The sequence below is a fragment of the Eptesicus fuscus genome, chromosome 2 (assembly GCF_027574615.1).
Source record: "Eptesicus fuscus isolate TK198812 chromosome 2, DD_ASM_mEF_20220401, whole genome shotgun sequence".
Taxonomy (NCBI): Eukaryota; Metazoa; Chordata; class Mammalia; order Chiroptera; family Vespertilionidae; genus Eptesicus; species Eptesicus fuscus.
The window spans coordinates 70,694,870-70,710,340 of record NC_072474.1 but is presented as its reverse complement, the minus strand read 5'-3'; the positions used below and the strand labels follow the sequence as shown (position 1 = coordinate 70,710,340).

The window sequence follows — 15,471 nt, the reverse complement described above, 5'->3', positions numbered from 1 at the left end:
AACCACTTGCCTGCCTCTGCCTGATTGACCCTAACCACTTCTGCCTGCCAAGCCTGATCACCCCTAACCACTCCCCTGCCAGCCTGATCACCTCTAACTGCCCTCCTCTGCTGGCCTGGTCACCCCTAACTTCCCTCCCTGCTGGCTTGATCTCCCTCAACTGCCCTCCCTGCAGGCCTGGTCTCCCCCAAATGCTCTCCCCTGTAGGCCTGGGTTCCCCTCAACTGCCCTCTCTTGCTGGCCTGGTCCCCCCAACTGCCTTCCCCTGCAGGCCTTGTTCCCCCCCCCAACTTCCCTCCCCTGCAGGCATGGTCCCCCCAAATGCCCTCCCCTGCAGGTCTAGGTACCCCCCAACTGCCCTCCCTTGCTGGCCTGGTCTCCCCCAACTGCCCTCCTCTGCCAGCCTGATCATCTCCAACTACCCTCTTCTGCTGGCCTGGTCACCCCTTTTACCCACAACTGCCCTCCCCTGCAGGCTATCTTGTGGTGGCCATCTTGTGTCCACATGGGGGCAGCCATCTTTGACCACTGGGGGTGGCCATCTTGTGTCTTGGAGTGACAGTCAATTTGCATATTACTCTTTTATTAGATAGGATAAAACTTACACATACAAAAGAATACTTTAGTACTAGTATATGTCTTGCTCTTTGATTTATGCCATGCTACATCATCATGTTGTGCTATTTCTTTGAAACAAATGTTGATTGCCACTGGATTATTTTATGACCCAGTAATGTATCACAACTAACAGTTTGAAAACTACCAAATTATAACACAACATATGCATGTACAGTAACTTTCTTTTCTTCTAAATGTTTTGTCCAGGATAATATGTACATAACTTTGCTATACTGTAAGCATGTACAGGGTATTTTTTATATGCCAGGCAATGTGCTAAGCACTTTCACACTATATATATATACTTCTCTATCCATTCTTATCAACTACTGTAAACTGAGGCTTAGATAGGTAGTTCTCCAAGGTTACTCTGGTATTAATCTATAAAAGCCCGAGGTTTAAACCTGAGTCTTTTACTCCAACAAGGGAATAGGGAAAGTTAAACATGCACTTTATAGTTGCCATGGCTAGTATTTTTGTCATGGATAATCATAAATATATGTTAATAAAATAGTAATTTGACGTATCATGCAATCACTAAGTTTAATATTCTCTATGTCAATAATTGTCTAGCAGTATTTTTAGAGCAATACTTTGTGTGGTGAATGAAAAAGAAATGCAGTTAGCCTAATTTGCACATGTGGAGGCTGCATTTTTTTTTAAACAAACAAGCACTGTAATAGGCTTGTAGAACAAACTCAAAACTAGTCTGGATGCTTTTCTAGAAATAAATTAGAGATTTACTTAAGGGTTTTAGAGTTTGCAAACTGAGAACACAGATAGGCAAATACACAGAAGTGTTTAAAAGAAGAAAGAAAGAATTAAAGTTCTTATAGTATAAAGTACATTCTTGAGAATTATTCATCCTGTATTCTTACCCCTAGGATTAGTCTAAGGATATCAGCAGGTGTCAGGCATTCTGGCTAATGGATGTCAGGTAAATGAATATGTGAGTCCTTCAGGGGATAATCAGGTGGCCTGGACACAGGAGTTTGTCAGTGGGTAATTAGTGGGTTAAATGGAAGTCCAGATGTGTATCTAGGCATTTATACAGGATGTGGAAAGTTCAAAAAAATTTAAGTTCCCAGGATAGTTAGAAGGAGAATGAAGTCTTTCCTCATGCCCCAATCTTCATAATGTTAATAATTTTAACAGGTTAGTTAAAATGACTTCATTTCATATATTCCCTATCTTCATCTCTCTTCAGTCTCTAGGAATGGAAAAATCATTCCCTTCTTCCCTTCTAGGTTCTTTGTCTGGTCTGGTAATTAAATGAACATAAGACAGATTAACAGGAGAAAAAAGTTTGATAACATGTAACATCCTGTGTACATGGGACCGACCCAGGAAAATTGAGTAATCCTTAAAATGGCCAAAGCCATCACCTTAAATACTGTTGTTACCAGAGAAATGAGTGGGCCAAATTTCCCCGTCAGTCGTGGGATTCAGAATCTTGGGGCATCACTGAAATAAGCATTTTCAGAAGCCCCCGCAGGAAAATGAGATATATAATAAAAGACTTCATTTGCATGGGATTACATTTCTGGGGTCCAACGTTCCATATTCCTTAGTCCAGTCTCAAAAACCAGCAAAACCAAAAGGAGGGCCAGTGTCCAGAGTCTCCGTTCCACATTGCAGCCAGGTCCAATTCAGCATTAGACTAATTAAAGTCCATCAGTTTACTGTATGGAGTCCACATGGCCATGGGCCACATGGACAAATGCTGGAGAGTGTTCACCCTGCAACAACAGGAATCCCAAGACAGCTAGAGGGCCAAGATCTAAGAGTCAAGAGCATTCCTTTGTCCAGGAGTTTAAATATTCAATTTCGTGCCCTTGCATTGGCCATGCTGATTCTGGCCACTGACTTGCTCCCAGGTGTGACTGACAGGAAAGCATCTTCCCATGTCACCCAGACCTTACTGGGCATGTCTATTGTCCAATCCCTTCCCCAAACAATATGAGGGGAGCAGACTTGGACAATGTTAACTGCAACTTCTTGACAAACCTATATAAATGGCATTCTTATATTATCTAGTCTTCCCTTTATATCTTTCCTGTTAAATAACCAGATTATTATAACCATATAAATTCCATTGAGTTTTACACTCTATACTAGAGACCTTATGCACGAAGATTTGTGCAAGAATGGGCCTTCCTTCCCCTGGCTGCCAGCACCGCCTTCGCTCTGGCCGGAGCTGCCTTTCTACTCCTGCTTGGAGTCACCTTTCCGCCTTCCCACGCTGCTCAGAGGCTAGGAGCAGCTGTGGTGGTGCGAAGCATCCCACCCCACCCCTGGCCGCTTGGTGCCTGTGTATGCAAATTAACCTGCCATCTTTGTTTGGTTAATTTGCATTCTCACTACTGATTGGCTGGTGGGTGTCACAAAGGTACAGTCAAGTAGCATGTTACTCTTTTATTAGTGTAGATATAGCATGGTGGTTGGTAATGTAAATTCTTGCCTATTGCCCTCATAGGCACCCAACCTCCACCCATGCCCCAAATGCACCATTGTCCATTTGAAGGGAGCAAGGTTTAGTTGATGGGAAGACGAAAAATGCAGCACACATCTTGCCCTCACATGTCCACTGGACTTTACAGAGAAAAGGTTCCAGGTAGAAGCTGATTGAAATATTCAAGAGTGACTCATAACTTTCTGAGAACAAAGGAACCCAGTACTGTTCTGGCACCCAAAGGATTAGAAGCTGGAAGCATCCAGAGATTGTCCTTGGTATGGACATTATTCTCATGAGAAACATCATAAACCAAACAGGGATCAGATAGGAACCAAGAAGCCAGGGAAAGAGAGAAAAGGGGATATGCCCTGTGGTCATTGCCACTCACTCACTGGTTTATAAGCACTTCTAGAAGATGTGCAGGAAGACTCTTGGGGGAAGACACTGAGGCATTCTTACTACTACTGTAGATTATATTTAGCTAGGTTGCATATAGCTGTTATCTAACTGCTTTCGGAGCAATAATGCTGAAGAAAAAACTTCTAATCTAGAAAGAAACATATGCATTAATACAAATTCCATTGCAATTACTCTTGTAATTTATGTAGTCGGACAGCTTCCAGCTAAAGGAACAACCCACCTGAATAAGCATTTTCATGGTGTTACTTTTACATCCAAACAGGAGTTCTGGTTTTGTTCCCAGTCTCACCTCTGACTCATCATTGTGAAACTAAGAAATCACTTAGCCTCTCAGCACCTCAAATCTCTCTTCTGTGAATGAGGATAATGGGTCAACCTTCTCTTGCTTCACTGAATTGTTGTGAAGTTTAATTAGATAATGTTTGCATAGCTCTTTGAACTCTACTAATTAAATTTGTGTAAATATGGAACTTCCTTTTATCAGGATGCCTTGACTGAGCTATTTCATAAAGACTTTAAGATGACTATGATAGGAGGATTCATTGGGAAAGGATTAATGTTTTTGTAATTCATGTGAACTCAATTCAGACATTGTCAAATAGGCATATGAAAATTGGATTCTAAATTGTAAGAATAAAGATATAGCCTGACACTTACTCAAGGGGTAATGGTTGTACCTTCATATCAGTAAATTTAGCTCTTAGGGTGTAGAATCATGTTTGGTGTGTACTTGAGGTATTGGTATTGTTTTTTAAAACATTATATTTATTTAGTTTATTTTGCTAAGATAGCACTGGTGATTAATTTCTTATTTCTTATATAAGGAATTATAAAATAACAGATTTGCAGTCACTTAACAAAAAAGTCATAACTTTTGAAATAGTGTAGTTCTGTGTAGATCATCCATTGGTTAGGCTACTTATCAAAGTAATTTTCACCCACAGCAGAAAAATCTTAACTGAATCAGAAATCTTTTTTACTAAATTTCCTGTTGAGAATAGTTCATCCTAAAGTAGTTATTTTTGAAAATATGCATTAATAATAGGCCTTTTTCTACTGCCAGAAATAAATTTATAAGTGGATTGTCTTGAGGAAAAAAACACCATAACTCCATAAACTTATGTTGGACTTTAGTGTATAATTATATTTATAAGCTAGAATTTTTAATGTTGATAATATAAGTGTGTAACAATTAAATTTTATACGTTACTGGATATCCCAGAATATAGAGTGGATAGGTTTTATCAGGAATTCAGACAACTGATATGATAATTTTGAAAACTACTAAATACAAAAGTATTCCTAATTCCTCTGCAAAATTTCTTTTTCTAACCTTTGCAAAAGGTTTCAATGTGGCTTTTGGCTTAGAACAAAGACTAAATCTTAAAACCTAAGAGGTTTTCTCTACTCCAAGGGGAATTTAACTTTATGAGGTAATTGTACTTGGAGGTTTTTGGCCAGCCAGGAGGGAAAAGGAACGAGTCAGAAGGAAATGGAGAAACATAGCTCGGGGGAAAGAGGAATAATAAGATAAAGACTATTAGATTTGTGCTGAGATTTGGAAGGAGCTAGATGAGAGAACATTTTTAGTTTTTCTCTTTTTTTTCTTCTTCTTTTTTTTTTTTGCCTTGGCCAAGACATATTTTAAGGGAATAATTTTGGAATCTGAATACCTTTGGATATGCCCTCAAAATCATTTAATAATGCAGACCATTGAATATTTGGAATTTTATTCCTTTATGTTCTAAAAGACCTCTCAAATGAACACTTTTGTGTACATCAAAAGTTCCTCTGAATGGTTACTACAGTTCTAAATTATCCTTGGTAAAATGATGCCATTTAGAAGGTAAGGATAAGAATTTGGGATATGGTCTAAAAATACATGTAAGAAGCAGTAATTACCTCAGAGGGGCACGGTCTTAAGTTTAGACTGAGGTAAGGGGAGTCTAGGACTGGTCAATTGAAAGTGCTGCTTGTGTTCCTTGTGCCTCAACCCCCTTTCTCCCCCACCCCCTCCGACACACACACACACAAAACCGCCTAATTTCTAGCCCATCTCCAGATGCCAACCGACTCTACTGATTTGCAGTTCCCAGCAGATAGAAAGGCCTGGAGAGATTTCACAGAAAATAAAAGCAAAACAAGACTGAAGAAAGTTCTCATAAAATCTTGCTAAGGAACCTGAGGCAAAATTTTTCTATAGGATTTTCCAAAGTTCAAAAGACAATGAATTCTTTGGTCCTTGGGGTCATTTTGAAAAATAGATTCATTCAATTTACCTCCATCTCCTTCCTGTGAAAATTTCCCTTATAGATATGGAATAAAAAATTAGAGAGACAAAACCACATTGTGTTGTAAGTAATAAGACCCATCTCCAACAAGGATAAACATTTTTTAACTGACTGTGTAATTAACGGATTCCTAAAAGGGGCTTCTTATTCATAGAAGACAAAATAAATTCAGCATTTGGGGAGCTGTAATGAAAATAGGTCAGTTCAGACTCAATGAGAGACTCAAATTCCCAGAGAGACCAACAGCTCCCTGTCCCAGCAAGAGGCTCAAGGGGCCACAGAGGGCATTCATGGTTTCCAAGTTGAGGTCTTGGATCATGGACAAGAGAAGTTCTTAATTAGATCTTCGTGGATCCCCAATATTGTTGAATGCTGGCTCTTCCCACATATCACCCAAACAATCCATTGATAAGACGAATCTGAGTTTATGGTTACTGAAGTATGGGAAAGCACCTTAGAAGCCGTGGTGTGCTGGAGCTAGCTCTGATCAGCCTGAGTAGCTGGATCCTGAGCATTTATTTCCAATTCCATGTTCAGTGATGTCACCTTGGTAACTCGAAGTTAGCCAATATAGAAATATTTCTACCAAACAAATCATCAAATTCCACAAATCAGGGATTTATTTTTATCTTCTGGGTTCCAGATTACTTTAGTAGCATCTTAGGTTGTGGAAGCAAAGTTGGGATATCTAGGAAATGTTGAAGTTTGCGTTAAGACAAGTCTTTTTATGCATAGGCTTGATTAAGATTGGGTAAGGACCATAATATAAAAGTTTAGGATTGGTAGACAAAACAAGGAGAGGGTTTTGAAACAAGGTTTTCTAACTATCTTGGAGAACAGCCATTTGATGCTATCTACTGAAAAGTCAGACAGTTTGATGTTAATTAAAATGAATTTTTCTGTAAGTTCCTAATATAAAATTACTTGCAACTTTTATCTTTCTGAGCGAGAGTTTCCTGGAATACTAGTAATAAAGTCATGTTGGTGAAGACAGTGGAATAGTAAAGTCATGTTAATGTTCACAGTAAGCTAATGGGTGTGGATGGTTTCGGTTCTCACATATAATACTTGAGCCTTCAAATTATATAAGAATTAAGGATAGGCTTCCATGGAATTATCACACATAAAAAAAACATAAAGCTCATAGGAAATATTCTCTTGAAATCATTTTCAACTTTACAACAAGAAAAAAAAATCTGACTCCACATCCTAATGATATGTATGTCTTTTCTTTACCAAACATTTAAATAGCTTTTAATGCCCTTTCACTATTATCAAGTGATAAGGATTTAAATATATTGCACTTGTATACTTTGGGAACTAGCTATATCAATCATTTGCCTCTATAAGACAATAATGTAAATGGATGACTTAGAATATTTAACATAAAAATAGATTTTTATGTCTATCAAAATTTTAATCATTAAGTGAATTTTTAATATCTTTCTTTTCTTTAGTTGGACCTTTATTTAGTCAGAAGTCTACAAGGGTTCAGAAATGAATTAATTGTGAGAAGAAACATTTTTTTTTCAGTATGACTAGACAAAAGAGAATGTTTAAATCATAGAGTTGGAAGGAATCACTTACCTTCCCAATTCTATCCCATTTTTACCCTGTTGTGAATATTTGTAATGAGGAATAAATACAATATAAAGTTTCTCTTTGAAGCGTATTTTATTATCCTTAAAACATGCTGAACTCTATGTTAATCTAAAATCTATTATCTTCCTTTGTTCCCTCCTTCCTTTATTCTTCCCTCTGAAAACATACAGAATAAATATATTTTCTGTTCAGTTTAACATATTGAAGACACTACCACAATTATTGAGTTTTGAATTTGGTTGTATTTTTTTCCTGAGATAGTCAGCCTGAGTTTATCCAACCATTCCTCTATTTCAGAGGTAGTCAATGTGTGGACTAGGACTGGTCCATGATTATTTCTCACACTTTGAGAACTATATGTTATAGGTCCTCTGGGAGCTGTGCCAGAATATAAATCAACATCCTCTTGCCTTCATTGAAAAAGTCTTGCTATGGAAAAATAAAGCTAGCTGAATTAAATAGTGCTAAACAGTGTAGTTAATGATACAGTTACTTTACATTGTGGCACAATCTTTTTTATATTGTTGCAGATAAACAGTTGAGCTAACTCATTTGATAGCATTTACTTCTTTTTTTAAAATATATTTTATTGATTTTTTACAGAGAGGAAAGGAGAGGGATAGAGAGTTAGAAACATCGATGAGAGAGAAACATCGATTCAGCTGCCTCTTGTACACTCCCTACTGGGGATGTGCCCGCAACCAAGGTACATGCCCTTGACCGTTATCGAACCTGGGACCCTTCTATCTGCAGGCCGACACTCTATTCACTGAGCCAAACTGGTTAGGGTGCATTTGCTTCTTATAACATAAATTCTAGATCCTTTCTAATTATTCTTCTCTAGATTACAGCCAATGCTTCCAGAAAGAGTCTGCTAAAAATACAATGGAAAACATTACTTCCTTGTATCTGGACACTATTTGTCTTAGCATCATAGCCTAATAGTTTTTAATGAGTTTTAATCAAGTACAGCACCTCAGAATTATATATTTATTTATTTTCAAATTCATGCTACTTATAGTTCATTATTTCAAAGTGGCTACCTACAAATTATTCTATCCAATTTTGTATCATTTGTGAATGTAGGTTATGCAGTTACTGCTATCTAAAACAAACAAACAAACAAAAAAAACAAAAACAAAAATACCACCAATTCAGTCACTTTAAACAATAATATTTAAAAGAAAATTCTCATGAGTCTGTGGTTCAGTGGGTCAGTTATGGTGACTTTGGCTTGTTTCTCTGATCTTGACCGGGCACTCAAGCATTGGCTGGAGGCTGACTGGTCTAGGATGGTCTCAGCTGAGACAACTCAGCTCTCCTCCACAGGATTTGTATCCTCCAGCAGACCAGCTGGAGCCTGTTCTCATGGCTCTGACAGGGTCCGGAGAGTGGTAGGAAGCACACAAGACCTCTGTAAGGATCAGCCTCAGCTGTGCATAGAGTAGGTCAGAGAAGGGTAGAATATGGACCTGGAGGTAGACAAGGGGAAAATAACTATCACCATGCCAATGTGTTCTTCAGAGTTCTTTATAAACATTTTGAAAATGTCACTGACAAACACTTTTCATGGAATACCTCAATGGACCTTACAGATGCATTGATCAACAGTTTAGAATATGTTATTTAAACAGCTATGACTGTACCAATAAGAGTTTTCATCCAATCCATGTTTTTCCATGCTGTTAATAAGGGTTCAAATTTGATGCTTCAATTAAGAAATCATCTGTAGTTTCCTGAACATAAATGATCATCACTGCATTATGTATAACAATAAAATATTGGAACAAATGCAAGGCTGAATAATTTAATATGGTAATCCACATTATAAGTTATTTCATGTGGTTTTTAAATTTTAAATAATTGATGAAATGGGAAAATGCTCACAATTTAATTTTAATGACAAAGTGTTAAGATATATAGTGAAGCACAATATAAACAAAATTACAGACATCATATTTTATATCCAATATAGAAATATTTTGAAATCCTAGAAATAAATGCAATAAAAATATATTTATTATATTTGGATGGCAAGATTATATTGATTTTTATTCTTATGTTAAAATTTTTAGATATTTCCCACAATAAATGTATATAACATCATATCAGAAAAAAATAAACATACATTTAAGTTTTTTGTATTTTGTAATTTTCCTGGGAATTAAAATCAAGCTCAGATTTCCCCTACTTTGAAAATTGTACATTTGTCCATTGCCAATCTGATATTTTCTGAAAAATTATTATGAACAGTTACAACTGGGAAGGAGAGTATAGTAGCTAGAATTTAATAAGTATTTCAAAAGCATAGTAGTTAGATTTTAATAAGTATGTCATCAACATTTTCATCTTAAAATATTTCCTGCAGTCATATGAGTGCACATTTTCTTTTTCTATTGAATGCCAGGAAGAAACAGGACTTTATTATTATCTTGGAGCAATCCTAAATTTCTATTCTAGAACCAATAAAAAGGAAGAGGTCTGTGGGACAGAATGGGAAAGCAGGAGGAAAATATCTCCATTGATGCTTCATTGGTTATAATATCATTATGTGACTGAGGGACCTATGAGATAACTATATCTATTTTGACACTGACTATTTCTTTATAGCCTTTACATTCCTACTAACACTGAAAATCCTATGTCATGAGGTTACATTTAAGCCATCTGGAATACTTAAATGAATACATTCAGATGCTAGTATAAAGCCTCTGAAAACACAACACGTAGCTCTTTTCCTGCAAAGGATGTAGAATGTGAAGGTGAGTAAATCACCTACCAGACACGATGCCCACCAGAGGCATTGTGGTAAAGTTGGCCACAAATTCTCTGATTCTCCTCCCACTGAGAAGTGGAGTCTCTACCCCCCTCTTAAATCTAAGTGGATTCTAGAGTAGAATATAGCAGAAGTGACATTGTGCCAGTTTCCAGGTTTCAGCCTTAAGTGACTGGCAGCTTCTACTTCCTGATTCTTGGAAAACTCATTCCAGGAAGCGACCTGCCAGGCTGTGAGAAGCCTTAGCCACATGGAGTAGTCATGCCTATAGGCCCCAACTGACAGCCCTAGCTGAGCTCAGCCAACTGTGAGCATCAACTGCAGACGTGTGAATGAGCCTCCGTGGAAATCGGCCAGTCACATCTTCAGGTGACTCCAGCCTCAGCCACTGTGACTCCATTTATCTGAAAGACCCCCAGGAAGATCCATCCAGCTGAGCTCAGTCAACCCCCAGAACCATGAAACATAATAAATTGCTGTTTTAAGACACTACGTTTGGAAATGGTTTGTTGATTAATAACCAAAAAACTAGAACATTAGCCATTTGCTGGTATTGTACTTGAGATAAAATTTGAAAATACAGAAAATAGATGGTGACATAAGATCTCTGTAAAACTATCTTTCAAACTGGGATGGAGACATATACTCTATAATCAGAAAAACCAAGAACAAATAAAAAGAAAGCTCAAGATAGCATTTCACATTTGGAGTATGTGTATGGCACTTTACAGTTTACCATAACCCTGAGGAATATGAATTATTATCATCATTATTTTCTATACTTTTCCTCCCTCCCTCCCTTTCTTCTCTTTGTCTGCCTCCAATTTCCAAGTTGTTTTCACTCCACTAAACCTCAGAAGGAGCCTCATTCATCTCCGTATTCTCCCCAAGCCATTTATAGTACACAAAATACTAAAGAAGGCTGCTCAAACAGGTACTCATTTGAAGAAGTCTGGTAGGCATTCTTAAAGGTGACAGGGCAAATCCTGGCAGGGTCTTATCCACAGAAGCCCACATTTCTTCTGCTTGGTCAGAAATGATCAATACAGTTAGGAGCAGTTTTTGTTGTTGTTGTTTTAGGAAGAGTTTTTATTGTGTATTTTTTTAAAGCCATGGCAACAAAAATATTAGATGTGTAAATCTTTTTTATACTCATCACCAATTTTAAGTCTTTTCTAGAGTGTTTTACAACTCTGTTTTGCTTCTAGGTATTCCAAAGCTGATCACATCTGATATGATTAAAGAAGGCGCTGCTGTAATTGATGTGGGTATCAACTATGTCCACGACCCAGTAACAGAAAAGATAAAATTAGTTGGAGATGTGGACTTTGAAGGTAATAAATTATATCATTCTTGATAAGTAAAGGTAAAGAAAGATTGTATTTTTCATGTTTTGATAGTAGAAAGAGAAAGTTTCTATTTGATGGTGGCAATATTATTAATCAGTGTAACTCCTTCCTCTGAGGGCAGCACGGTGAGTAAGAGCGAAGTGCAGGTGGAGCTTATCAAACCGCACACGGCTGCCCTCCTAGGCTGTCACAGGCTCCTTGCATGGATGGAGCTCCCAGTCCAGCAAGCTGGCTCCAAATGAACATGTGTGTCTGTGTGTATATGTGTGTGTTATGTGTATCTGTTGATCTCTTTAGGAAATGACCTCATTCCTTTATTTCACTTTTCATGTTCAGTCACTAATGTCAGATAACAATAATTTATTTGAATGTCTCAACTTGAAAGAATGAGAATATATTTCAAGTCTTGACCCTATTTCCTATTTTTTTTGCACTGTAATTCTGCTTCTTGATAACATTACAGTTACCCTGTGTTTATTGTAAAAATCACCACACACTTATGATGCATCCAGATGGCATAGACAGCACATGATCACCAGCTTGAGGCAAGAAAAGCTGGGATGTTTTCAGTTCATAACCTTGACTGTGCTTGTGGGACAAACTTCCCCAGCAGTTCACCACATCTTATAAGACCCTTCTCTTATATGATAGTTTGTTGGTCTTAGATCATTTCCATGCATTCTTATGTTTAGCTAAGAATATCTTTTTGCTCATGAGGATAGTCTGAAAATATTTTAAAATGAGCATTTAGGGGTGAGTGCATATGCTTAGTGCACTTCAGGTGGCAGACTACTCCACTTGGTAGAATCTATTAAATTCAATTGTGGTTGTGTATCAAAGTATATAATGAAATAAAAAAGGGAAATGACATAGAGAAACAAGCTATGAAATGAACAGGAAAGAGCGTTTGTCTGGGACTCTGAAGAGGTGCTTTTAGACCTGGTATTCTAACCCACTAACTTTGCAACCTCTCTGGGCATTGGTGTTATTATCAGTTAAATGATAGAATGGCTCCTTCTAGCCCTAATGCTTGGTATATATTGTACATTCAACTGAGTGCTACCAAATGATTGTGTAAAACCCCATAAATGTTTGTACAGTCAGATTTTTCCGATTCTATCATAAAATACACCCATCTGATTGAAAAATCTCACTCTTGCTGCATTGCTGGTTCATGGAGCTGGCGGCCTAAGGAAGACCTGGACTTAGTAAAGAAGGCCTTGCCATGAAGGCCATGACTCAGCCACCCAGAGGAGCAGGCAAGTGGTAGGTTTCGACATGTCGTTCTTCAGGTTGTTCTTTGGGACTTAACCTGAGGTGAGGGCTGATCCCTTGGCTGAGAAGGAGGAACTTTTAACTTGGGTTGTGACACAAAACTTATAAGGTAGTGTTTGGCTGCTAATTGCCACAGGGAAAGTGTGGCTGCCTTGTGAGTATTGGTGAAAGTTTCACTAGAACTATGGCCAAGATCAACAAAATGGATGTAGATAAAATCAAGTGCTGAAGGAAATTGTCCTTGCTGAAATCTTTGGCTTACTAATAAAGGAAACAGGACAACGTCAAGTAGATTACTTTGATGGGAATACTTTTTTAAAGAATAATTTCATCAATGACCCTATTAGAAGAATATTAAAAGTATGTAAATAATTGCAAATTTAATGATTTATAAAGCCAGGAATCATTTTATCTATTTTATTTCTAAGAAAATCCAGATGCCTATTCATTATTAGATGTTTTGGCCTCAGTTTTGAATCACTCTCTCAAAAGAGTGATATTTTATAAGGCTTCCATTAACTATAGTTCTTGGAAGGAAACATAAAAATACCCTATTTGTTTTTTACTGTAATGTCAGGTTTTTGTTTTGTTGTAGTTATTATTTTCTCTAGAGCACATCTTTCTTCATCTATGAAAGTTTCCTGTTCTCAATTTTCCTCTGCTTCATTCTCTTTTATCTTTCTCTTCCTTTTGAGCCCAGAATAGAATAGAATAACCCTTTCTAGGGTAATGGCATTGTATGGTGGTCAGGACTAAAGGTGACATTGAGAGAAACAATTGTCCATCTCTCCACCACTGCTCAAACAATTCCCTACCACACCTCAGTCACAGATTTGCCAATATTCTTAAAGAGGTGACAGGAAAATCTAGCAGAAAATTATATTGAGGGAAAAGAAAATATGAGAGGCTTTTCTACATGGGGCTACCATCTTGTATTGGTTCTTCATTTAGTAATAACAGTAGCTAGTGTTTGAGATGCTTTCGATGTGCTAGGCACTGTTCTCATCCTCTTACATTAATTATTAATTTATTATGAACCCCATAACGTAGGTATTGTCACTATCCCCAGTTTACAGAGGCACACAGACCCTGGGCATCTTGCCTGAGATGACATAGTCATGTAGCACCATTTGTTCACAGCCAGACTCTTACAATATCTACCCTTTATTGCAGGAGTGGGGGAACTTCTTTCTGCCAAGGGCCATTGGGATATTTATAACATAATTCGAGGGCCATACAAAATTATCAACTTAAAAATTAGCCTGCTATATTTGGTCAAACATTTAATTAATTCACCCCTAATGGCTTGGCAGGGCCAGGCCAAATGATTTCACAGGCCTTATACGGCCCACGGGCCAGACATTCCCCACCCTTGCTATATCTCCACTGTTTTGTACTTTACTTGGTTAATACATGAAGTCACTTTTTTATTTCACCCCCAGGATATGTATATATCAAGTTTCAAATGTGCCTGGACAATGCTTTGGTGTATAGCAGTCCTCAGTTTGCTTGGTTCTGATGTGCAGAGATTTCAGTTACCATAATTTAGCTACGTAACACCAGTCCCCCAGCAAAGAGGTCTGAATTTTAGTGGTATGTTAACTCTAATTGCATAAAGTGCAAACTTCACTGCTAGGTCCTTAGTCCAGAAAGTATTATGTAAATATCAAATGTGGGTTGTGACCAATCACGTCACAAGTTTCTAAGTCTGTTGGTGATTGGCTCTGGCACATTCAGTTCAGATAATAAAGTGCACAGTTCTGTTGACTCCTTATCCCCCAGTGATAGACCTCATGACATTTTACAAACACAGATCATGGAAAGAGGGAATTGCCAGGAAAGAAATGAACAGTGATGATACTGAAGGGGAAATTTGAAATAGCTGATCAGGAGATATTGACAGTGTCTCCATTTGCCATTTAAAAGACTCTAGATATACAGCTAAAGGGATTTACTGAAGGCAAACTTATGGACATGTATAGAATGTCCCAGGACAGGTTAGGGGTGAGGCTGGGATGCCAGATTGATGGGGTAGCAACAGAGGGCAGGCCAACCGCAGCTGAATTGGGCCGTACTAGTTGATAGGTGGGCCACAGGATGGGAGTCTGCTTCGAATCCAGGGTCCCTGGCCTTGGGAGGTTGGGCTATCGCTACTGCCATAGTCCACAAAGTCCCCAGTAGTTGGGGCAGTGGTACACTAAGGCAGCCCAAGGCAAGGAGGCCTGGGTCATATTTTCAGGAACTGGGGACAAGTCTACAAAAAAACCTTGGTTTCTATTCCAGGGCCCAGGGTTGCACAGGGCTCCCAAGACTTTGCATATCTCCTGGTTCAACACTACGGTTCTTGTGCATATGCCTCCCTGGGTGGGGCAAGTTACCTGCTGTTAGAATACAGCCCATGGATATACCCAGAATGGGATTGCTGGATTAAATTGTAGTTGTATTTTTAATTTTTTGTGGGACCTCCATACTGTTTTTCATAGTGTCTATACCAATTTGCAATACCTCGGACAGTGCACAAGAGTTCCCTTTTCTTTACATCCTGGCCAACATTTACACCTTGTCTTTTTGATAATGGGCATTGTAACAGGTGTGAGGTAATATCGCATTGTGGTTTTGATTTGCATTTCCCTGATGATTGATGATGTTGAGCATCTTTTTATGTTCCTGTTTGCCATTTGGATG

At 38.0% G+C, this 15,471-nt stretch overlaps 1 protein-coding gene across 1 annotated transcript in view; it reads left to right on the top strand.

Annotated features, from left to right (window-relative positions):
• MTHFD2L (methylenetetrahydrofolate dehydrogenase (NADP+ dependent) 2 like) overlaps window positions 1–15,471 on the top strand; it is a 97,946-nt gene that overhangs the window by 60,035 nt on the left and 22,440 nt on the right. Inside the window, exon 6 of the mRNA XM_054728353.1 lies at window positions 11,371–11,496. Within this exon, the coding sequence (XP_054584328.1) occupies window positions 11,371–11,496 (126 nt within the window). The remainder of the gene's footprint in view (window positions 1–11,370; window positions 11,497–15,471) is intronic.